Source organism: Pagrus major, chromosome 8 (genome assembly GCF_040436345.1).
Source record: "Pagrus major chromosome 8, Pma_NU_1.0".
NCBI lineage: Eukaryota > Metazoa > Chordata > Actinopteri > Spariformes > Sparidae > Pagrus > Pagrus major.
The window spans coordinates 130,001-155,000 of record NC_133222.1 but is presented as its reverse complement, the minus strand read 5'-3'; the positions used below and the strand labels follow the sequence as shown (position 1 = coordinate 155,000).

At 45.9% G+C, this 25,000-nt stretch overlaps 1 protein-coding gene across 2 annotated transcripts in view; it reads left to right on the top strand.

Moving 5' to 3' along the window:
* The window catches only part of tbc1d15 (TBC1 domain family, member 15), a 20,356-nt gene extending 1,362 nt beyond the window's left edge, over window positions 1-18,994 (top strand). Inside the window, exons 2-17 of one of the 2 annotated variants that reach the window (XM_073471478.1) lie at window positions 1,220-1,321; window positions 2,306-2,380; window positions 2,528-2,669; window positions 3,168-3,375; window positions 5,541-5,643; window positions 7,458-7,655; window positions 8,736-8,864; window positions 8,977-9,080; window positions 9,215-9,309; window positions 10,292-10,408; window positions 10,561-10,661; window positions 11,240-11,339; window positions 12,705-12,802; window positions 13,557-13,673; window positions 15,825-15,911; window positions 17,007-18,994. In XM_073471478.1, coding sequence (XP_073327579.1) covers window positions 1,220-1,321; window positions 2,306-2,380; window positions 2,528-2,669; window positions 3,168-3,375; window positions 5,541-5,643; window positions 7,458-7,655; window positions 8,736-8,864; window positions 8,977-9,080; window positions 9,215-9,309; window positions 10,292-10,408; window positions 10,561-10,661; window positions 11,240-11,339; window positions 12,705-12,802; window positions 13,557-13,673; window positions 15,825-15,911; window positions 17,007-17,186 — 1,956 coding nt within the window. In that variant the 3' untranslated portion in view covers window positions 17,187-18,994. The remainder of the gene's footprint in view (window positions 1-1,219; window positions 1,322-2,305; window positions 2,381-2,527; window positions 2,670-3,167; window positions 3,376-5,540; window positions 5,644-7,457; window positions 7,656-8,735; window positions 8,865-8,976; window positions 9,081-9,214; window positions 9,310-10,291; window positions 10,409-10,560; window positions 10,662-11,239; window positions 11,340-12,704; window positions 12,803-13,556; window positions 13,674-15,824; window positions 15,912-17,006) is intronic. The other variant, XM_073471479.1, reaches the window with a different exon arrangement.
* Window positions 18,995-25,000: the final 6,006 nt, after the last annotated feature.

Here is a 25,000-nt window from a genome sequence, read left to right as displayed (position 1 = left end):
GAGCTCTGGTGGAGGAGGCTCAGTGATGTCCTGCTGTGGACGCCAGCAGCAGAAACATGTATTTAATGAGTCAGTTTAAGGACCAAACCCTCAGACAGCTCTTCGTGACAGGAAGCTGCAGCTGCAGCCACCAGACTCCTTTGGCAAAAACAGTCTTTTTACGTGGCAGAGCCCAGGAGCTGCTGTCCTGCTGCTGCCTCCATTAATTAGTTAGTTTGTTAATGTGTGTATTGAGTGAATCTGAACAAACCCTATAAAACACTGAATTCACACAAACAAACTGATCGAGGCAGTGGTAGTTTTCTACAAGGTGGAATTACAGCATAGATGGATGAAATGACTTCAGGGGTGTGACAATAGGAACAGCAGTGGACGTATTATAAATAAAGCGATATGTGATATTTTTTAAGAAGTATTTCACAGCTGGAAAGACACAAATATGTTTGTGTCAAGATCAGACAAAACAGAGATAAAGAGCTGTCTTATTCTCTTCTGCTCCAAATGTAGAAAACCTACAACAACCACAATGCACTGCACCAAACCGGACCAATAAACACTGCCGCTGATTGGTGACGTACTGCAAGCTGGGCGGGGCTTGGTTTGGAAACAGGAAACTGTAAATCCGCGACAACAAAAACATCGTATTACACGTGAACAGTAAAATTTGTGAGAACACGGTCGGAGAGAAGTGGACCGTGAACTGGATCCTGGTTCAGATTCAGTCAGTGCCGCCTTGTTTTACAGTTTTTCCGTCTCTTTTCACAGTACAGAAACAAGATGGCGCTGCTTCCTGTTCTTGAGCTTTACTGCAGCTGAACAGTAACTAACGTATTTTTCTGAGAACAGCAGCGTAGTGACAGAGCTGCTTTATAGTTTATCAGCTCTGCCTGGCTCAGAAAGTTTGGTCACTCAATCCAAGACCCAGGGAGACGGCAGCTCTCTCTCTCAATCCAACTACACTCTTTGTGTCTGAGGATGTCACGCTTACTAAATATGAAACAAAACGTTTTGGCAGATGTTGGAGGGTGTTTGCAGCAAAGTGGGGAGAAGTTTAACATTATTCATTTACTGCCAACATCATAGTGACACAAAGCTGTTTGAAAGCTGCAGAGTTCCTGTTTAAGTGTGTGTTTAGATCTGAGATGTGTTTGATGCTCCTCACATCGTCATCACTTCCTGTGACGCCTCACACACCTTTAATATCACGTCTGTCACACAGGTTCTGTTTGAACATGAAGGAGTCTTCATTCATCCAGGCAGCGCTGACGAAGGCAGCGAGCAGGATTTACTCATTTCTGGCTCACTTCGGATCGTTGACAAGGTAAAACAGATATGACATCACACATGAGACTAACGACCGCTGACATCATTTAATTAGCAGGTGATGATGATGAAACTGATGACAAATCTGAGTTCAGATGTCTCATTTAGTCTAAAACACCAAAACTTCACTTTACTGTCGAAGAAGAATCAAAAAACTTCACATGAAGAAGCTGAAAGCCGACATTTAATTCATCATATAATCAGAATCATTAAAGTGAAACTCTCGCCAAAATGCAACCTAGGCTTTTTGTGTGAAGGAACCCGAGTCAAACCTTCGTGTAAAAGCACAATCTGTACACAGAGTTTACTAAAAAGAAGGTTTTTGAACAACTCACGCTAGCAGTAGCTTGTTCCACTCGCCGCACAAATAATTTGTTGTTTTTCGCTAATGACAAACAACGAATTATCCGTGCATTTATATGGAACCAAGCTTTAGGCGCTTTCCACCTTTACTCTCCTCCATGTTACGTCACACTCGGGGATCGACGCTTCTCGACTGGCAGGACGGCGGCGAGCGGAGCAAGCTGCTGCTAGCGTGAGCTGTTCAAAAACCTTCTTTTTAGTAAACTCTGTGTACACAATGTTCTCAATGCTCATGTTCATGTGTAGAGACCCTGGTGATACTACGAGCAAAGTTTCATGTTGTGTCGAGTCTTCTTAGTGTTTTAAAAATAGCGATTTTGTTGCTACCATACAGCTGCCCCTAGCACGGCATTGAAAATGATTTTGACCCAAAAACGAAAGTATGGTAAATCTTAAAAATGGCTTTTTCGTCGTAATTATGCTTTTACACGAAGGTTTGACTCGGGTTCCTTCACACAAAAAGCCTAGGTTGCATTTTGGCGAGAGTTTCACTTCAACAGTTAACTATGCTCCACTGAGTCTAAACGTCTCCTCAAAAGTTCAATACCAGTTTCTTATAAAAACTTTGCATGAGGTGTTTTGTGCTCGTGTGATATAAGTCGTGTCTGCTGACTGTCAGGATGCTGAAATCATCGTGGAGTTCAGACCTTCGGACGACACTGTGGACCCATCAAACATGCTGTGTGCTGGGAAGGTTTGTGTACCAGAGTAGTCTGATTACTTCAATATTACAAAACAAATATGTAACTTAACAGCAGGAAGACGACAGGAAACAATGAGATGGAACAACTGTGTGTGTGTGTGTGTGTGTGTGTGTGTGTGTGTGTGTGTGTGTGAGCAGGACTCCAGCTCAGTGATGGAGTGGAACCAGTGTTCAGGTGAGAAGTCACAGCAGCTGTTAGAAACCCAGCTGAGCTATGAGACGGAGTGGGACATGATCAACGCTGTGTCCTTCAGGAAGAAACCCTGCACCAATGGAGAGGGTGAGTCTTCTTCTTCTACTCTCAGTATCTTCTCACACCTGTGGAGGTTCTTCAGCCATCTTATCACCTGTAGTACCTGTCACACTTGTAGTACCTGTGGTACCTGTCACACCTGTGGTACCTGTCACACCTGTAGTACCTGTAGTACCTGTCACACCTGTAGTACCTGTCACACCTGTAGTACCTGTCACACTTGTAGTACCTGTGGTACCTGTCACACCTGTAGTACCTGTAGTACCTGTCACACCTGTAGTACCTGTCACACCTGTAGTACCTGTAGTACCTGTCACACCTGTAGTACCTGTAGTACCTGTAGTACCTGTCACACCTGTAGTACCTGTAGTACCTGTAGTACCTGTCACACCTGTAGTACCTGTAGTACCTGTCACACCTGTAGTACCTGTCACACCTGTAGTACCTGTAGTACCTGTAGTACCTGTCACACCTGTAGTACCTGGCTGATGACTAGCCGTCTGTGTTTGTTTTTGGGTCTGTCAGGCTCTCTGAACCACAGCCATGAGCGGAGCAGGTGGGCGTTGACCTTCAGTGTCAGTGACCTGAGGTCCGTCACAGTGAAGGAAGAAGGTTGGACCTTCCTGGTCTTCAGACTCAAAGAGTCGTCCACTTCCCTGCCTGCACTTCACTTCCACCAGGGCGGCAGCACCGAGTTCCTGGACAGCCTGAGGAGATTCGCTCTGCTCAGCGAGTGAGTACCAGACACGTGAATAACCACACGACACATGAGTCCGACTGGACTGACACTGCTGAAGTGTTCTGCTGACAGGAAATAGTGTGGCGAGGGTTGTTTCTGTCCTCAGCAGACTGTCCTCGTCTCCATGGAGCTTTGAAGGAGGTGAAGTTAATGAAATATTTACAATATCTGTTCATTATGTTTAATGTAGGTCAGAGCAGACTGAACACACACACTTTCTATAAGAGGACGTTGTTTTTGTTGTTGCTCTCGTGTCGCCTCAGTGGACCTGTTTCATTAAGTCAGAGCGGAGGACAGTGTCTCCTCTGTGAGCCTGCTGATAGCTGTTATTAAAGTTCTTATCAAAGCCTTTCATAATGAAATCGTTTGATTAAGTGCCGGATATTTTCACTGTGACGTCTTGCTGACTGTCTGTCTCCTGATTGGCTGTTCGGTCTTTCATTACAGAGATGAATGAAAAGGACAACGAACACGTTGACTCACTGTTTATTTTCCAGATCTCTGAATCAGCGCTCACGTCTGCTAGTTAGAAATATCTGATTCTGCAGCAGCTCGTCTATGACTGTCTGTAGTTCACACTGACTTTAACCTGCTGTCACTCTGAAAACCATCACATGAACCAGAGCAGATTAACTATATATCTCTCTCTCTATATATATATATCTATATATCTATATATCTATATACATATATATATATATATATATATATATATATATTTATATATATATATGTACATATATATATACATATATATAGATATATATATAGATATATAGATATATAGATATAGAGACACTGAACAAAAATATAAACGCAACACTTTTGTTTTTGCTCCCATTTTTCATGAGCTGAACTCAAAGATCAAAAACATTTTCTATTTACACAAAAGATCCATTTCTGTCAAATATTGTTCACAAATCTGTCTGAATCTGTTAGTGAGCACTTCTCCTTTGCCGAGATAATCCATCCCACCTCACAGGTGTGGCATATCAAGATGCTGATTAGACAGCATGAATATTGCACAGGTGTGCCTTAGGCTGGCCACAATAAAAGGCCACTTTGAAATGTGCAGTTTTGCTTTATTGGGGGGGGGGGGGGGGGGGGGGGGTCAGAAAACCAGTCAGTATCTGGTGTGTGACCACCATTTGCCTCACATCTCCTTCGCATAGAGTTGATCAGGTTGTTGATTGTGGCCTGTGGGATGTTGGTCCACTCCTCTTCAATGGCTGTGCGAAGTTGCTGGATATTGGCAGGAACTGGAACACGCTGTCGTATACGTATCATACAGATGTCGCAAGTTTTGAGGGAGCGCGTAATTGGCATGCTGATGCAGGAATGTCCACCAGAGCTGTTGCCCGTGAATTGAATGTTCATTTCTCTACCATAAGCCGTCTCCAATAAAGCAAAACTGCACATTTCAGAGTGGCCTTTTATTGTGGCCAGCCAAAGGCACACCTGTGCAATATTCATGCTGTCTAATCAGCATCTTGATATGCCACACCTGTGAGGTGGGATGGATTATCTCGGCAAAGGAGAAGTGCTCACTAACACAGATTCAGACAGATTTGTGAACAATATTTGACAGAAATGGATCTTTTGTGTAAATAGAAAATGTTTTTGATCTTTGAGTTCAGCTCATGAAAAATGGGAGCAAAAACAAAAGTGTTGCGTTTATATTTTTGTTCAGTGTATATGATATACTGTATATCATATATCTCATATATATGATATATATATCATATATATATTATATGTATATTATATATATCATATATATCATCGAGATGTTCAGTTTACTGATGAGAGCAGAAACTCAACCAGACATTTTTTGCACGTTTTCTTAAAACCAAATATTTTTGTCAGCTGACTGATGGACTGTTTCAGTGATGGTTGCAGCCGTCACTCATACTGAACGTCTCACCTGAACATCCCACTCGAACGTCCCACCTGAACGTCCCACCTGAACGTCCCACCTGAACGTCCCACCTGAACGTCTCACCTAAACATCTCACCTGAACGTGGATGATTTGAATCAGTTCGTCAGTCGAATCATGTGACTGATGATCTTTGTTGCTTCTCTGTGGATGACAGTGAAACAGTGTTTTGTGTGTCTGTGATCAGTTCTTGTGTGAATGTTGTGAGTTTTGTGTTTGCAGGGCTCCAGACGATGACACGTGTCTGTTGGTCAGCACACCGAACAAAGCTCTGTCTCAGTCCTTCGAGAACCTTCTGGATGACAACAACTTCGGCCTCGTCCATGTAAGAATCTAAATCAGTCAAGAGGCTCACAGACGTCACAACATCACACTGCTCACAGACAGACATCACAACATCACACTGCTCACAGACGTCACAACATCACACTGCTCACAGACAGACATCACAACATCACACTGCTCACAGACATCACAATATCACACTGCTCACAGACATCATAACATCACACTGCTCACAGACATCATAACATCACACTGCTCACAGACGTCACAACATCACACTGCTCACAGATGTCACACAACATCACACTGCTCACAGACGTTACAACATCACACTGCTCACAGACAGACATCACAACATCACACTGCTCACAGACAGACATCATAACATCACACTGCTCACAGACAGACATCACACTGCTCACAGACATCACAACATCACACTGCTCACAGACGTTACAACATCACACTGCTCACAGACATCACAACATCACACTGCTCACAGACGTCACAACATCACACTGCTCACAGACGTCACAACATCACACTGCTCACAGACATCACAACATCACACTGCTCACAGACAGACATCACAACATCACACTGCTCACAGACAGACATCACACTGCTCACAGACGTCACAACATCACACTGCTCACAGACAGACATCACAACATCACACTGCTCACAGACAGACATCACACTGCTCACAGACATCACAACATCACACTGCTCACAGACGTTACAACATCACACTGCTCACAGACATCACAACATCACACTGCTCACAGACGTCACAACATCACACTGCTCACAGACGTCACAACATCACACTGCTCACAGACATCACAACATCACACTGCTCACAGACAGACATCACAACATCACACTGCTCACAGACAGACATCACACTGCTCACAGACGTCACAACATCACACTGCTCACAGACAGACATCACAACATCACACTGCTCACAGACAGACATCACACTGCTCACAGACATCACAACATCACACTGCTCACAGACAGACATCACAACATCACACTGCTCACAGACATCATAACATCACACTGCTCACAGACAGACATCACACTGCTCACAGACATCACAACATCACACTGCTCACAGACGTCACAACATCACACTGCTCACAGACATCACAACATCACACTGCTCACAGACAGACATCACAACATCACACTGCTCACAGACAGACATCACAACATCACACTGCTCACAGACATCATAACATCACACTGCTCACAGACAGACATCACACTGCTCACAGACATCACAACATCACACTGCTCACAGACGTCACAACATCACACTGCTCACAGACAGACATCACACTGCTCACAGACGTCACAACATCACACTGCTCACAGACAGCTGCTGTGGATCTGATCATCAGCCTGTACGAACATTATCATCAGGACCAGTAACAGTAACTGGTCCTCGTGATAACGTTCAGCAGTCAGCGGAGCTCAACAGCTTTCCAGACATTATGAGGACATGTCCAGCAGGTGTAGTCATCCTCTGATGGAGCAGATGAAGAGTTGAGTGTTGAAACATTGACGAGCTGTATCGTCCTGCTCTGCTCTCTGCTGCTCACCCTGATGAACATGGCTGACATGTCAGATGTCTCCACAACATCCTCTGCACTCAGGTTGTCTCTGATGGAAACGTAGCTAGTTGACCAGCAAGCAGCTGAAGATCGGTGTTACAGCTGAGTCGTCACTATAAATCACACTGAGGTCTTTATGTTGTCACGTGACCACATTAACCTCCACACTGACTCAACATCCTGTTAAAACCTGGTGAAATGTCCCTTTAAGAAAAACATTGGTCTCCAGCAGAAGTTCAGAAAGGACCCATACGTCACCACCCTGGGCGGCTTCTCCAAGGTCACCAACTACATCTATGATGCCATCCGGGGGACGGAAGAGCAGCACCAGCGCCCCCCGGAGGAGGTGGCCGACCTGCTGGGTGAAGTCATCCCGGGCCTGGAGATCAATCAGCAGGAGGAGCCCGGCTTCGAGGTCATCACCAGGGTGAGAGGAGGCTGCGGCTCACACTGCATCTGCATCAACATCAATATCTGCATCAAATGATCTTCACTGGTTTATTGATCACAGACTTATAGTCCAGGCAAAATAGCGTTTTACGACAGACTAAATGTAATAGAATTTTTTTTCATCATACATCATTTCAATGAGGTTGAACCAGAGGGTGCCAGAACCAAGAGGTACAGAGAAGGAGCAGAAGATCCTAAAAAAAAAAAAACCTTAAAAAACTTTAAATTTTTTGTATTTTGGGCATATTTGATTAGTGTATAGCTCATTTGCATATTCAAATTCATTTTCAAAGAAACTTGTAATACAAAAAATGTTACTTTTCATGGATACTTTCATTGTGTAAAGTTTCATTGTGATAGGAGTAAAGGAAAAAAATAGCCCCATTGGGGTGTACTGTTGTCCGGCCTTATTGGCACACATCTTGGATTGATGAGAATTAAACATATTTCCCCAACTAGGATTTCTTAGGACTTTTAGTATGTTGTTCTGGACACCTCATTGAAATGATGTATGATGAAAAAAAATTCTATTACAATTAGTCTGTCGTAAAACGCTATTTTGCCTGGACTATAAGTCTGTGATCAATAAACCAGTAAAGTATGATGAAAAACATTCTATTACAATTAGTTCTATTTTTGGGTCCAAAATGAGCTAGATTGCCTGGACTATTAGTTAGGGTCAGGGTTGGTCTAACAATGGGTTAGGGTTGGTCTAACAATGGGTTATGGTTGGTCAGACGATGTTATGGTTGGTCAGACGATGTTATGGTTGGTCAGACGATGTTATGGTTGGTCAGACGATGTTATGGTTGGGGTTGGTCTGACGATGTCAGAGCCGTCGCTGCCGAAACAAACATTTAAATTGAAAATGGAGTCGTGGATTTTTAGGATGGTGGCTCATCTGCTGATCAGATGTAGGAAGTTCATCCCTCCAGTGTTCAGTCTGTAGAAACAAGGGAGCTGCAGGTCAACACTCCATGTTCTCTGTTGAGCACAGATTCCAGGTGTGTTAGCATGAAGCACCTGTAACTGTGTTACCTGTGTACCTGTGTGTCAGATCGACCTGGGAGCGAGACCTCAGGTGACGAGGAGGGAGCCCCTGTCAGCAGACGACTGGACCAAACATCAGGATCCAGAGGGGAGGATGAGCGACGTCACACACCTGAAACAAGTCATCTTTAAAGGGGCACGTAGCTTCTAATTGATCACCTCCCTCTAACCAATGACAGTCACATTATTAATATCCACTCACTGTGTTTGTATGAGGTCATCATGTGACTGGTCATGTGACCCTGCAGGGACTGTGTCACGCTGTGAGGAAAGAGGCCTGGAAGTTCCTGCTGGGATATTTCCCGTGGGAGAGCACGCTGGAGGAGAGGAAAGTCCTGCAGAGGTCCAAAACGTACGACTGAACATTTATTACACTTTACATTGTTTCTGTTCTAAACGTAACATTTCAGACAAACAAGACGTCACGTCGACGTATGATGAATCGATCAGATGAGCTGACTGATCTGTTGGTGTGTGTGGTTGCAGGGATGAGTACTTCAGGATGAAGCTACAGTGGAAGTCTGTCAGTGAGGAACAAGAGAGGAGAAACTCCCGGCTGAGAGACTACAGGAGTCTGATTGGTGAGACAAACAGGATGTTAAGTTCTGGTTATTTCATCTCTGATCTCTGAGCAACAGGAGGATTCTGGCTTCAGATGTTACTGATCAGTTGAACCCATCATGCAGAGCCGGCCCGAGGCATAAGCAAACTAAGCGGCTGCTTGGGGCCCCCAATCGAGAAAAAAAATGTGATTTTTTTTTAATTTTTTTATTTTTTACTTTTGGCCATCCCCGCTTGAGGTAAATCAGAACGTAAATGAAAAAGTATTTACGGCATGCATGCAATACAGCTGTGTTGCTTTTATTTTGAAAATGGTGCTTTTGTTTTTTTATTTACGTGAAAAAAAAAAATTATTTGCCCACCCCTGCTCTAAGGTTAAAAGGTGACTGGTTTGGTGTAAATAACAACTATATTAATACAGGGGTCTACCAAGCCCAGGGGGCCAGAGGTCTAGAGGGGCCAGGAGCCCCAAAACATTTGTGGCATGTGAGCAAGGATGGATTACTGAATGAGCCTACCGGGCCCAAGAGGTCAAGGGGCCCTGAAGCCCAAGTCGTTGCGTGAAGTCACTACCTCAATAAGTCAAAAAGCAAAAGGCTATGAATCTGAACTAATTTAGGTATTGCCCCTCTCCAGCTGGCCATCCCAAAAATGCACCAGAATACAGGAAATCACATCTACTAAATTCTGAATTTTCTGGGGGAGGACCTCCAGACCCCCCTTCCCCCATTTGTACCCACTTTCGTACAAATAACCTTATTTGTGGGGGGGTCCTTATCCATCTGTGTACAGGAGGACAGTAGTTCATAATCCGTCACTGTATTAATACAATTTCTAATGTAACATTATAGTGTGACATTTGTGTCAAAAATTGTCAAGCACAGGTGACTCCGCGGTGGTGGGAGGGGGGCCCCAAATCAAATTCTGCTTAGGGCCCCCAAAAGGCTTGGGCCGGCTCTGCCATCATGTGAACATGTCCTCGTGTTCTGTGGCTCTTTTCAGAGAAAGATGTGAACCGAACAGACAGAACTAACAGGTTCTACGAAGGCATCGACAACCCGGGTCTGGTCCTGCTGCACGACATCCTGATGACCTACTGCATGTACGACTTCGACCTGGGTGAGACTCCATCTGTCTAATCAGATAGAGACTAAACCACAACTAACATTTGTTTAGTGATGTCAGTGACTGAACTCTCTCTCTGTGTGTGTGTGTGTGTGTGTGTGTGTGTGTGTGTGTGTGTGTGTGTGTCTGTGTGTGTGTGTGTTCAGGCTACGTTCAGGGGATGAGCGACCTGCTGTCTCCCATCCTCTATGTGATGGAGAACGAGGTGGATGCTTTCTGGTGTTTTGTGTCCTTCATGGATCAGATGGTGAGCGGACCGACTGACTGCAGCTTCTCCATGTTGCATCAGTTTATGTTCAGAGAGGAACATTTAGTTTTCACACACTCACAATCAAACTGTGCTGCAGTTTGTAAACCAGCAGAGGGCGTTCATCCAGTCAGAGCAACGTTTACACTGGACACCTCGACACAGTGTTGGGTCGAGGTCCAGACAGCATGAGGTGTAAAAATCAGTTTATCAGATGAGAAACTTGTGACTGTTTACAATGAGCCTAAAATATGACAAAGAAAACAGAGTCAGGATATTTAAAGAGTTTAACAATAAACTTTAATGCCTAAACTGACTGAAACACAGAATTTAATATTGATGAGCATCTTTTTCATGTCCGTGCAGATGAGACAACATAAACACTGATACTGATCCATCTAATCAGAAGAACCAAACAGAATCTGCAGAGTTCAGCACATCGTTAGATCATCATACTGCAGCCACAGATTCTGTTTATACAACAGTCCTCCATATGTGTGTGTGTGTGTGTGTGTGTGTGTGTGTGTGTGTGTGTGTGTGTGTGTGTGTGTGTGTGTGTGTGTGTGTGTGTGTTGCAGCATCATAACTTCGAGGAGCAGATGCAGGGGATGAAGACTCAGCTCATCCAGCTCAGCACGCTGCTCAGACTGCTCGACTTGTCCTTCTGGAACTACCTCGGTATGAAACTCCTCCCACACACTCACTTGTACCTGTGACAGTGTTAGATACTGATGATGTCATGGTGATGTCACAGAAACATGTTGTCCTATCAGCTCACTGATGGGTGTGTTACAGTGCATCAACAACAGCTGTGTCCAAATTCAGGGGCTGCATCCTTCGAAGGGCGCATTTGAAGGCCAATTACGTCACAACGGCGCGCGAAGGCTGTCCAAATTCGAAGGCTCCTTCAAATGCCTCTTTCTGGAGGACGCACCGCTACTATCCTTCACGGCCTCCCATATCCCAAGATCCTTTGCGCACCGCTGCTCAGTCCCGAAACAGAAGAGGAAGCAAGAGAAAATGGCGACATCAAGTGGCGCAGACATGACATTCAAATTTAAGTAATGGGTTTATACTCGGTTTTTACTCATTTGAACATCCAACGCCAGATATGTTAAACTTCAAGGGACTATAAAACCTCCAAATTTCAACTTTCAGTTAAAATACGTGACGCTGGTAATGCTATGGTAAATATAGTTGTTATTCACCAATGGGTTAATGTTTATTTTGTAATTTTGATAATTCAATTTAGATTTGACACATTGTTCACACATAAATAAATGTACACGTTTGATACATTTGAACCAAAACAGACTTTAATGCATGAACATCTGGTGACGCAACCAGGAAATATTACGAAGGCTGGACCGTCCCATTTAACAGCAGTGGACGCGGCCTTCAAGGTCTCTCCGAAGGACCCGGCCCTCGTGGGCCGCAAAGGCCGCGTCCTTGAAGGATGCAGCCCCCGAATTTGGAAATAGCCACACAGTCACACAGGGGGCGCTGTGACATCATCACATACGAAGTGAGTGATTCAAATTGGATTCATATAGTGCTTTCAAAATAAAAGTCACAATGCTTCACAATAAAAGCATTGAGCAGACAATAACAAACAAACAGTATGACATCATCTCCAGCAGAGGCCAATCAGGAGGCTTCCTGCAGCCCAGCTGAACCAACCTGACATCTGATCTGATCAATCAGCACCTGTCAGCTGATCAATACAGCAGCACTCTACACTGTAAAAAGTTGATGTGGATCAGGATGGTCTGTCAGCTGATTTAATGATGTCATCACCATCCTGACCCTCCGGATACAAACACATGATTCGAACTGAACTTCACTGTAACGAGTTCTTATAATGATTAATAATCTTTTATTCATAATAATCAGTTAATATTATTATTAAAATAACAGACAAAAGTTTTTGATCTAAACAAATTTAGATCTAAACTACAGTTTATATTTGTGAACAAAATTAATCAGTGTTGTGTTGTTCTGTCCCTTTAACTCTGTGTGTGTCTGTGTGTGTGTGCTCTGCAGAGTCTCAGGACTCAGGTTATCTCTACTTCTGTTTCCGCTGGTTGTTGATCAGATTTAAAAGGGAGCTCAGCTTCCAGGACGTCCTGCGACTCTGGGAGGTGAGTTTCTGCTCAGCTGAAGCTGCCGCCATCATCACATGACACATGACACATGGTCTCATGACACATGGTCACATGGTCACATAGTCACATGACACATGACACATGGTCTCATGACACATGACACATGACACATGGACACATGGTCACATGGTCACATTACACATGGACACATGACACATGGTCACATGACACATGGTCACATGACACATGGTCACATGACACATGGTCACATGGTCACATGACACATGGTCACATGGTCACATGACACATGGTCACGTGACACATGGTCACGTGACACATGGTCACGTGACCATGTGTCATGTGACCATGTGTCATGACACATGGTCACATGACACATGGTCACGTGACACATGGTCACATTACTCATTGACACATGGTCACATGATATATGGTCACATGGTCACATGACACATGGTCACATGACACATGGTCACATGACACATGGTCACATGATACATGGTCACATGACACATGGTCACATGATACATGGTCACATGACACATGGTCACATGATACATGGTCACATGATACATGGTCACATGACACATGGTCACATGACACATGGTCATATGACACTGTCAGTCACAGTACAGAATAGCTGTAATACATGTTACTGTCTCTGTTCCTTCTCAGCTTCTATAGTTTCCTCCTGTTGCTTTAGAGTCCGTCTCGTTTGGTCCATTCTTCATCTCACTGTGTCCACCTGTGTCTAACTGTGTGTCCTCCTCAGGTGATGTGGACCGGTCTTCCCTGTCAGAACTTCCACCTGCTGGTCTGCTGTGCCATCCTGGACTCAGAGAAACAGAAGATCATGGAGGAGAACTACGGCTTCAATGAAATCCTCAAGGTGAGCTGACCTCACGTTGTTGTTGTTGTTGTTTTCGTCCTCAGATGTAAACAGTGTTTGTCTTGTTTTTGTTGTTAATAAACACTGTGTGTCTTGTTGTTGTGGTTGTTGTTGTTGATAAACAGTGTTTGTCTTTTTGTTGTTGTTGTGGTTGTTGTTGTTGTTGTTGATAAATAGTGTGTGTTGTGGTTGTTGTTGATAAACAGCGTGTGTCTTGTCGTTGTTGTTGTTGATAAGCAGTGTGTGTCTTGTCATTGTGGTTGTTGTTGTGGTTGTTGATAAACTGTGGTTGTTGTTGATAAACAGTGTGTGTCTTGTTGTTGTGGTTGTTGATAAACAGTGTGTGTGTTGTGGTTGTTGATAAACAGTGTGTTGTTGTTGTTGTCGTTGTTGATAAACAGTGTTGTCTTGTTGTTGATAAACATGTTTGTGTTGTGGTTGTTGTTGTTGTTGTTGTCGTTGTTAAACAGTGTGTGTCTTGCCGTTGTGGTTGTAGCTGTGGTTGTTGATAAACATTGTGTGTGTTGTGGTTCTTGTTGTTGTTGATAAACAGTGTGTTTTGTGGTTGTTGTTGTTGATAAAACAGTGTGTTGTGGTTGTTGTTGTTGATAAACTGTGTTTTGTGGTTGTTGTTGTTGATAAACAGTGTGTGTTGTGGTTGTTGTTGTTGTTGTTGATAAACAGTGTGTTGTGGTTGTTGTTGTTGATAGACAGTGTGTTTTGTGGTTGTTGTTGTTGATAAACAGTGTGTGTTGTGGTTGTTGTTGATAAACTGTGTTTTGTGGTTGTTGTTGTTGATAGACAGTGTGTGTTGTGGTTGTTGTTGTTGATAATCTGTGTGTGTTGTGGTTGTTGTTGTAGTTGTTGATAAACAGTGTGTGTTGTGGTTGTTGTTGTTGATAAACAGTGTGTGTTGTGGTTGTTGTTGTTGATAAACAGTGTGTGTTGTGGTTGTTGTTGATAAACAGTGTGTTTTGTGGTTGTTGTTGTTGATAAACAGTGTGTGTTGTGGTTGTTGTTGTTGATAAACAGTGTGTGTGTTGTGGTTGTTGTTGTTGTTGATAAACTGTGTTGTGGTTGTTGTTGTTGTTGTTGATAAACTGTGTGTGTTGTGGTTGTTGTTGATAAACAGTGTGTTTTGTGGTTGTTGTTGATAAACAGTGTGTGTTGTGGTTGTTGTTGTTGTTGATAAACAGTGTGTGTTGTGGTTGTTGTTGTTGTTGATAAACTGTGTGTTGTGGTTGTTGTTGTTGATAAACTGTGTGTTGTGGTTGTTGTTGTTGATAAACTGTGTTTTGTGGTTGTTGTTGTTGATAAACAGTGTGTGTTGTTGTTGTTGTTGTTGTTGTTGTTGTTGTTGATAAACAGTGTGTTGTGGTTGTTGTTGTTGATAGACAGTGTGTTTTGTGGTTGTTGTTGTTGATAAACAGTGTGTGTTGTGGTTGTTGTTGTTGATAATCTGTGTGTGTTGTGGTTGTTGTTGTTGTTGTTGTTGATAAACAGTGTGTTGTGGTTGTTGTTGTTGATAGACAGTGTGTTTTGTGGTTGTTGTTGTTGATAAACAGTGTGTGTTGTGGTTGTTGTTGTTGATAAACAGTGTGTGTGTTGTGGTTGTTGTTGATAAACTGTGTGTTGTGGTTGTTGTTGTTGTTGATAAACTGTGTGTGTTGTGGTTGTTGTTGATAAACAGTGTGTTTTGTGGTTGTTGTTGTTGATAAACAGTGTGTGTTGTGGTTGTTGTTGTTGATAAACAGTGTGTGTGTTGTTGTGGTTGTTGTTGTTGTTGATAAACTGTGTGTTGTGGTTGTTGTTGTTGATGATAAACAGTGTGTTGTGGTTGTTGTTGATAAACAGTGTGTTTCATGGTTGTTGTTGTTGATAAACAGTGTGTGTTGTGGTTGTTGTTGTTGTTGATAAACTGTGTGTTGTGGTTGTTGTTGTCGTTTTTGATAAACAGTGTGTGTTGTGGTTGTTGTTGTTGATAAACTGTGTGTTGTGGTTGTTGTTGTCGTTGTTGATAAACAGTGTGTGTTGTGGTTGTTGTTGTTGTTGATAAACTGTGTGTTGTGGTTGTGGTTGTTGTTGTTGATAAACAGTGTGTGTTGTGGTTGTTGTTGTTGTTGATAAACAGTGTGTGTGTTGTGGTTGCAGCACATTAACGAGCTCTCCATGAAGCTGGACATTGAGGAGATCCTTCAGAAGGCCGAGGGCATCAGTCTGCAGATCCACAGCTGTAAGGTGAGCTGCTCACAGCCAGCAGCTCTCAGCCACGTCATGGTCTTCATCAGACACCAGGACAGTCAGTCAGAGTCAGGATGTGTGTCAGTGCATCTTCAGCCAACACGTCTGTAACTGACCAATGAGGAGCAAGTGTCTGCAGCAGCAGGCGGCCATCCAGAGAAAAGGCGAAAGGCTCTTTTTCTGTCTCCTATGGATGATGTCATCACCCAGGAGCCATCAGAGGTCATCTCCATCCAACACAGCACCACACTAGCTGTGTCCCAATTCAGGGGCTGCATCCTTCGAAGGACGTGGCCTTTGCGGCCTCCGAAGGCGAGTCCTTCAAAAGCCGCGTCAACCGTTGTTAAATGGGACGGTCTAGCCTTCGGATTATTTCCTGGTTGCGTCACCAGATGTTCCCGCCCTTACCCTTACATCACTGCCGCCCAGGCCCGCGAAAGTGAAAATACGAGTAGAGAGTTTGACTGAAAAAAGTTGAAGGTTTTAAAGTCCCTTGAAGTTTGACATATCTGGCGTTGGATGTTCAAATGAGTAAAAACCGAGTATAAACCCAATACTTACATTTAAATGTCATGTCTGCGCCACTTGATGTCGCCATTTTCTTTCTTTCTTTCTTCTTTTTCGGGACTGAGCAGCGGGGCGCAATGGATCTTGGGATATAGGAGGCTGCGAAGGATAGTAGCGGTGCGTCCTCCGAAAAGAGGGAAAAGAAGGCTGCATTTGAAGGAGCCTTCGAATCGGGACAGCCTTCGCGCGGCGTTGTGACGTAATTGGCCTTCAAATGCGTCCTGCAAAGGATGCAGCCCCTGAATTGGGACACAGCTATTGAGTGACCTGATGAAGACCATGACATGTGGCTGAAAGCTCAGGATGAATTCAGCCGAAAGGAAACAGTTTAAATGTGACACATTTCAGTTGGTTAATAAAGTTGATTCAAAGGTCCGGATGGACGGGTCGTCAGCGCGTTGCGTTCTACAGAGAAACGGATCATGACGGACAGAACTGGTGCTGGTTTGGTGAAGCTGTGGAGTTTAGTGAGTCTTGATGTTGGTCTCGTGTCTGAGTGTCTGAGCTGTGGTTTATCTTCCTCAGGATCTGCCTCATTCCATCAGCGTCATCCTGGGCTTCGACACACAGGTTTGTGGTTCTGACCCGACGGACTCTGGACCCCCTCCACCTCACAGACCGACCCAGCGGCCGGACGCCTGCTCCAACGGACACTTGAGAGAAACCAGCTCTCACAACAGCTGCAAAGTGGCCTTCATATCGTAGTGAAACGCAGAGACTGACTTAGTGTGTCAGCAGCAGGAGGACGAGGAGGAGGACGAGGATGTAAAAAGGATTGAAGATTATTCAGAATCTTATTTTTGTAATTTCTTGTACCATATTGTCTCTTTGAGTCAAACAGTCATTCCTTCTCTGCTGCTAAGGATGTTTTCTAAAGCTCCATTCAGACAGAACGAACCAGCCGCTCGCTCGTTAACTCATCGTTAAAGATGAAGCTGCAGGATCTGTGACAGACGGCCTCCTCCAGGGGGCGCCGCACACATACTGCAGGACCAGAATCCACAACAAATGAATTGACAGAACCGAGACTCTCCTGAGAATCTTCATGTTTCCTTCAGTATCAAAGTAATCTATTACATCCAGGAGTACACTGTAGACAGGAGCTGCTAACAGCTCGCTGAGTGGACAACAGCTTCATGTTAATGAATACAGGCTGCACCTGTCTGCATCTGACAGCTGACTGCTCATTGGTTCATACACAGGCTTAATGTTAGCATGTTAGCATGTTAGCATGGCTCAGATCAGCAGCAGGAGGAGATGGTGGCTGTGTGAATGGAGCTTCAGAGTCAACATGACGTTTATTCATCTGAAGAAGACAAACTGCCTGCTGATCTCTAATAATCCAAAACCTCCTCAGTATTAATCTGCTAATCTGACCCCCGTCCTGCCGCGAGACCAGGAGACCAGATGAGACGCTAACATGGCTGGAGGAAACTGTTTCATCTTCATCAGAGGAAACTGTTTCATCTTCATCAGAGGAAACTGTTTCATCTTCATCAGAGGAAACTGTTTCATCTGATGAAGACGATGACGTGAACAACCAGGTCAGAGTTTTATTTAAAGGAATACGGCAACATTTTAGGAAGTCATGTTTTCTCACTGGGAGTGAAAAGAGACGATCAGCTGTGATTCTGTCTGATTCTGTTTGTGCTGAGTCGTCAGATTAAAGGATCGTTCCGGGTTATTTCCTCACAGCAGGTTGTCAAATCACACAAACTGAGAATGTTGATTAAAAACAGGATGAGATGCTTTTTAACATGAATAAAAATCTCCACGTAAGAAATGAATATTTTTCACATGTGAATCACAAATGTTCAGTTTGCTTCAGTCTGAAGATTAAACGTTTCCACGTGAACTAAAACTCTGAAGTAGAAATAAAATCATTTCCTCTTGAATCAAACATTCACACACAGTTTGCAGTTTGAGGACGATGTAATAAACCTCAGTTCTCTGGTCGTCACCTGTGGTTACCGTGGTAACAGCAGGTGCGTCTTCATGCTAGGACAAACAGGTTGAGCAGCTACTATAATAATAATAATAATAATAATAATAAAGAAATGGGTCTGAATCATTACAACCTCATCTGATTCCAGTCGGTTGGAGTTTCCTGTGTCTCCTTCACAATAAAAGCCAGTTGAAGTGTATTAAAGGGAAGCAGCAGCAGAAGATGTTGTGTTAGCATTAGCAGGAAGCTAACCTGGCTAATCTGAAGGATGTTGGTTCGAATCTTCTCTTTAAACTCTCAGTGAGGAAACAAGATGTGAACATTTTGTTTTTGAGTCAGACGTGGTGCTCGACTGTCGCAGCTTCAGTCCAGAGTGACAGCTGACAGATGTTCTGAGCCTTTAACCATCAGGACCAAAGCAGCGACGCTGTGGACTCTGACTGCTGCCACTCTTCCTCATGGAGCTCTGCTGTGGTTCTGCTGTGGTTCTGCTGCAGGTTTAACTTTGTGATTTCAGCTCTTTCATGTAATCGATTGAACACTTTGGGCAATAAAACTGTTTCAGGAGCGTTTTGATTTGATTTCTTTAAAACTACTGAATCTAGTTAAAGATGCACTGATCAATATTTGATATTAACGGAGCAGATGACTCTCAGAGGATGATGATCATCACAGCACACATCCTGTCAGAGAGCAGCTCACAGACAGATGTTTCCCCGACTGAGCTTCATCTGGTGACACAGTCATGATAACACATGATGATGGTGCTGGACAGCTGACCGGGTCGTCACCACTCCTTCATCAGATGATTAATGGAACCCAGACACCAGAATTAATGTCAGCTCAGCACAGATCAGTTGAAACCGTCCTCTGGTGAGGCCGAGGCTCAGAGAGAAGACATCACCATGTCTCCAGCTGTCATTAAAAACATGGTGTGCTGTGACTCCAGCTGCACTCAGCTGTTTAATAATCATGTTGATTAATAAAGAGTGAAGACAAATGAAATCATTAATATTCACACATAAACACACGTCTGCTCTGAAGATGATTTTACATTTAAATTCATGAATGTGCAGAAATGTCAGCGCTGATCGACTGAACTCTTCTTCCTCCAAATGTCACTTCAGCTGCTTTCATGTCTGATGGATGAGAGCTCCTCCCCCTCCTCCCCCTTTGATGGGAGACATTTGGCGTTGGAGACGGAGGAGACGGAGGAAGGTATCACCTGCCATCAGCTCATAAAGCTGCTCACAGTGACAACAAAGAGCCGCAGCGTCTCGTCGCTCTTTAATTTCCTGTGTGACAGGAAATTGTGTCGGCACACAGCTGATCGCTGCTCCGATAATCCAGCCTCCATCTCACTGCTGTTATTGAGGTGGAGGCCCGCTGTCACTCACACAGCTGCTGAGGAGGAGAGGAGGAGGAGAAGTGGAGGAGAGAGGTGGAGGAGAGGAGGAGGAGAGGTGGAGGAGAGAGGTGGAGGAGAGGTGGAGGAGAGAGGTGGAGGAGAGGAGGAGGAGAGGTGGAGGAGAGGAGGAGGAGAGGTGGAGGAGAGGTGGAGGAGGAGGAGAGGAGGAGGAGAAGTGGAGGAGAGGTGGAGGAGAGGTGGAGGCCCGCTGTCACTCACACAGCTGCTGAGGAGGAGAGGAGGAGGAGAAGTGGAGGAGGAGAGGAGAAGGAGAGGTGGAGGAGAGAGGTGGAGGAGAGGAGGAGGAGAGGTGGAGGAGAGGTGGAGGCCGACTGTCACTTACACAGAGCTGCTGAGGAGGAGAGGTGGAGGAGAGGTGGAGGAGAGGAGGAGGAGAGGTGGAGGAGAGGAGGAGGAGAGGTGGAGGAGAGGTGGAGGAGAGGAGGAGGAGAGGTGGAGAGGAGGAGGAGAGGTGGAGGAGAGGAGGAGGAGAGGTGGAGGAGAGGTGGAGGAGAGGAGGAGGAGAGGTGGAGGAGAGGTGGAGGAGAGGAGGAGGAGAGGTGGAGGAGGAGAGGAGGAGAGAGGTGGAGGAGAGGAGGAGGAGAGGAGAAGGAGAGGTGGAGGAGAGGAGGAGGAGAGGTGGAGGCCCGCTGTCACTCACACAGCTGCTGAGGAGGAGAGGAGGAGGAGAAGTGGAGGAGGAGAGGAGAAGGAGAGGTGGAGGAGAGAGGTGGAGGAGAGGAGGAGGAGAGGAGAAGGAGAGGTGGAGGAGAGGAGGAGGAGAGGAGGAGGAGAGGTGGAGGAGAGGAGGAGGAGAGGTGGAGGCCCGCTGTCACTCACACAGCTGCTGAGGAGGAGAGGAGGAGGAGAAGTGGAGGAGGAGAGGAGAAGGAGAGGTGGAGGAGAGAGGTGGAGGAGAGGAGGAGGAGAGGAGAAGGAGAGGTGGAGGAGAGGAGGAGGAGAGGAGGAGGAGAAGTGGAGGAGAGGTGGAGGAGAGGTGGAGGCCCGCTGTCACTCACACAGCTGCTGAGGAGGAGAGGAGGAGGAGAAGTGGAGGAGGAGAGGAGAAGGAGAGGTGGAGGAGAGAGGTGGAGGAGAGGAGGAGGAGAGGTGGAGGAGAGAGGTGGAGGAGAGGTGGAGGCCGACTGTCACTTACACAGAGCTGCTGAGGAGGAGAGGTGGAGGAGAGGAGGAGGAGAGGAGGAGGCCGACTGTCACTTACACAGAGCTGCTGAGGAGGATAGGTGGAGGAGAGGAGGAGGAGAGGTGGAGGAGAGGAGGAGGAGAGGTGGAGGAGAGAGGTGGAGGAGAGGTGGAGGCCGACTGTCACTTACACAGAGCTGCTGAGGAGGAGAGGTGGAGGAGAGGAGGAGGAGAGGTGGAGGAGAGGTGGAGGAGAGGAGGAGGAGAGGTGGAGGAGAGGAGGAGGAGAGGTGGAGGAGAGGTGGAGGAGGAGAGGAGGAGGAGAGGAGGAGGAGAGGTGGAGGAGAGGTGGAGGCCGACTGTCACTTACACAGAGCTGCTGAGGAGGAGAGGTGGAGCAGAGGAGGAGGAGAGGAGGAGGAGAGGTGGAGGAGAGGAGGAGGAGAGGTGGAGGAGAGGTGGAGGAGAGGTGGAGGAGAGGAGGAGGAGAGGTGGAGGAGGAGAGGAGGAGGAGAGGAGGAGGAGAGGTGGAGGAGAGGTGGAGGCCGACTGTCACTTACACAGAGCTGCTGAGGAGGAGAGGTGGAGGAGAGGAGGAGGAGAGGAGGAGGAGAGGAGGAGGAGAGGTGGAGGAGAGGAGGAGGAGAGGTGGAGGAGAGGTGGAGGAGGAGAGGAGGAGGAGAGGTGGAGGAGAGGAGGAGGAGAGGAGGAGGAGAGGTGGAGGAGAGGAGGAGGAGAGGTGGAGGAGAGGTGGAGGAGGAGAGGAGGAGGAGAGGAGGAGGAGAGGTGGAGGAGAGGTGGAGGCCGACTGTCACTTACACAGAGCTGCTGAGGAGGAGAGGTGGAGGAGAGGAGGAGGAGAGGAGGAGGAGAGGAGGAGGAGAGGTGGAGGAGAGGAGGAGGAGAGGTGGAGGAGAGGAGGAGGAGAGGTGGAGGAGAGGAGGAGGAGAGGTGGAGGAGAGGAGGAGGAGAGGAGGAGGAGAGGTGGAGGAGAGGAGGAGGAGAGGAGGAGGAGAGGTGGAGGAGAGGAGGAGGAGAGGTGGAGGAGAGGAGGAGGAGAGGAGGAGGAGAGGTGGAGGAGAGGAGGAGGAGAGGAGGAGGAGAGGTGGAGGAGAGGAGGAGGAGAGGTGGAGGAGAGGAGGAGGAGAGGTGGAGGAGAGGAGGAGGAGAGGTGGAGGAGAGGTGGAGGAGAGGAGGAGGAGAGGAGGAGGAGAGGTGGAGGAGAGGTGGAGGCTGCAGAGGGACGACAGCAAGCAGCCTGACAACCATGACCGCACATAGACAGACAGACACACACAACAACCACAACAGGCGAAAACTCTTCTCTGTTTTTTAATCTGATTTAAACTGAAATTAAATCAGATTTGGTGCAAAAAACAACACAACTATTTAATTTGAGTCAAAATGTGAAATTTAAAAAGATGTACATGCTTAAAGCTGAACTTGTGTTAAGATGGTAAACAAACTAAATGAGATCAAATGTTCGTCAAACTACTGTTCTGAGATTTGAAGCCGACACTGAAGCACAAACCTGCAGTTCCTCTAACGGCCACCAGAGGCTCCACCAGTGAGTCAGTCCCATAAGAGTCCATGTTAAAATGTGTTTCCAGCAGAAATCAACATGTTCACAGCTGGTTTCTGTCGATAATTGATATATATATATATATATATATATATATATATATATATATATATATATATATATATATATATATATATATAAATACATATATATATATATATATATATATATATATATATATATATATATATACATATATATATATATATATATATATATATATATATATATATACATGCTGCTTCACCTCAGATAATTCATTACTGATCTTCAGCTCATCGTGTTTGTGCTGTTGGAGCCTTTTGGAGGATTTTAATCCAGATATCAAAACATAATCTGTCTTTCTGTGTGTGAACTGGACTCACAGACCAGACTGGAGGGACAGAGGCCGCTGTTTGGGACCAACGAGCGGTTCTGTTAACGTTAACCGGCAGACAGCTGCTGGAGCCAGAGAGCTGTGGAGGAAAACAGCAGGAGTGGAGGAGACAGGAGGAGACAGGAGGACAGACAGGAGGACAGACAGGAGGAGACATGAGGAGACAGGAGGACAGACAGGAGGAGACATGAGGAGACAGGAGGACAGACAGCAGAACAGACAGGAGGACAGACAGAAGGAGACATGAGGAGACAGCAGGACAGACAGGAGGACAGACAGGAGGACAGACAGGAGGAGACATGAGGAGACAGGAGGACAGACAGCAGAACAGACAGGAGAACAGACAGGAGGACAGACAAGAGAACAGACAAGAGAACAGACAGAACAGGAGATCAGACAGGAGGACAGACAAGAGAACAGACAGGAGAACAGACAAGAGAACAGACAAGAGAACAGACAAGAGAACAGACAGAACAGGGGAATAGACAAGAGAACAGGAGAACAGACAAGAGAACAGACAACATAACAGGAAAACAGACAGGAGAACAGACAAGAGAACAGACAGGAGGACAGGAGAACAGACAGAACAGGAGAACAGACAAGAGAACAGACAGGAGGACAGGAGAACAGACAGGAGAACAGACAGGAGGACAGGAGAACAGACAGGAGAACAGACAGGAGAACAGGAGAACAGACAGGAGAACAGACAGGAGGACAGGAGAACAGACAGGAGGACAGACAAGAGAACAGAAGGACAGGAGAACAGGAGAACAGACAGGAGAACGGACAGGAGAACAGAAGGACAGGAGAACAGACAGGAGAACGGACAGGAGAACAGAAGGACAGGAGAACAGACAGGAGAACAGGAGGACAGGAGAACAGACAGGAGAACAGACAACAGAACAGGAGAACAGACAGGAGAACAGAAGGACAGGAGAACAGACAGGAGAACAGACAGGAGGACAGGAGAACAGACAGGAGAACAGACAGGAGAACAGGAGAACAGACAGGAGAACAGACAGGAGGACAGGAGAACAGACAGGAGGACAGACAAGAGAACAGAAGGACAGGAGAACAGGAGAACAGACAGGAGAACGGACAGGAGAACAGAAGGACAGGAGAACAGACAGGAGAACGGACAGGAGAACAGAAGGACAGGAGAACAGACAGGAGAACAGGAGGACAGGAGAACAGACAGGAGAACAGACAACAGAACAGGAGAACAGACAGGAGAACAGAAGGACAGGAGAACAGACAGGAGGACAGAAGGACAGGAGAACAGACAGGAGAACAGTCAGGAGAACAGACAGGAGGACAGGAGGACAGACAGGAGGACAGACAACAGAACAGGAGAACAGACAGGAGGACAGGAGAATAGACAACAGAACAGGAGAACAGACAGGAGAACAGGAGAACAGACAACAGAACAGGAGAACAGACAAGAGAACAGGAGAACAGGAGAACAGACAGGAGAACAGACAAGAGAACAGGAGAACAGACAGGAGAACGGACAGGAGAACAGACAGGAGAACAGACAGGAGGACAGACAGGAGAACAGACAGAAGGACAGGGGAACAGACAGGAGAACAGAAGGACAGGAGAACAGACAGGAGAACAGACAGGAGGACAGGAGAACAGACAGGAGGACAGACAGGAGGACAGACAGCAGAACAGTCAGGAGGACAGACAGGAGGACAGCAGAACAGACAGGAGGACAGACAGGAGGACAGGAGAACAGGAGAACAGACAGGAGGACAGACAGGAGGACAGACAGGAGGACAGGAGGACAGGAGAACAGGAGAACAGACAGGAGGACAGACAGGAGGACAGGAGAACAGACAGGAGGACAGACAGGAGGACAGACAGCAGAACAGTCAGGAGGACAGACAGGAGGACAGGAAAACAGGAGAACAGACAGGAGAACAGGAAAACAGACAGGAGCACAGACAGGAGGACAGGAGACCAGACAGGAGAATGGACAGGAGGACAGACAGCAGAACAGTCAGGAGGACAGACAGGAGGACAGGAAAACAGGAGAACAGACAGGAGGACAGGAGAACAGACA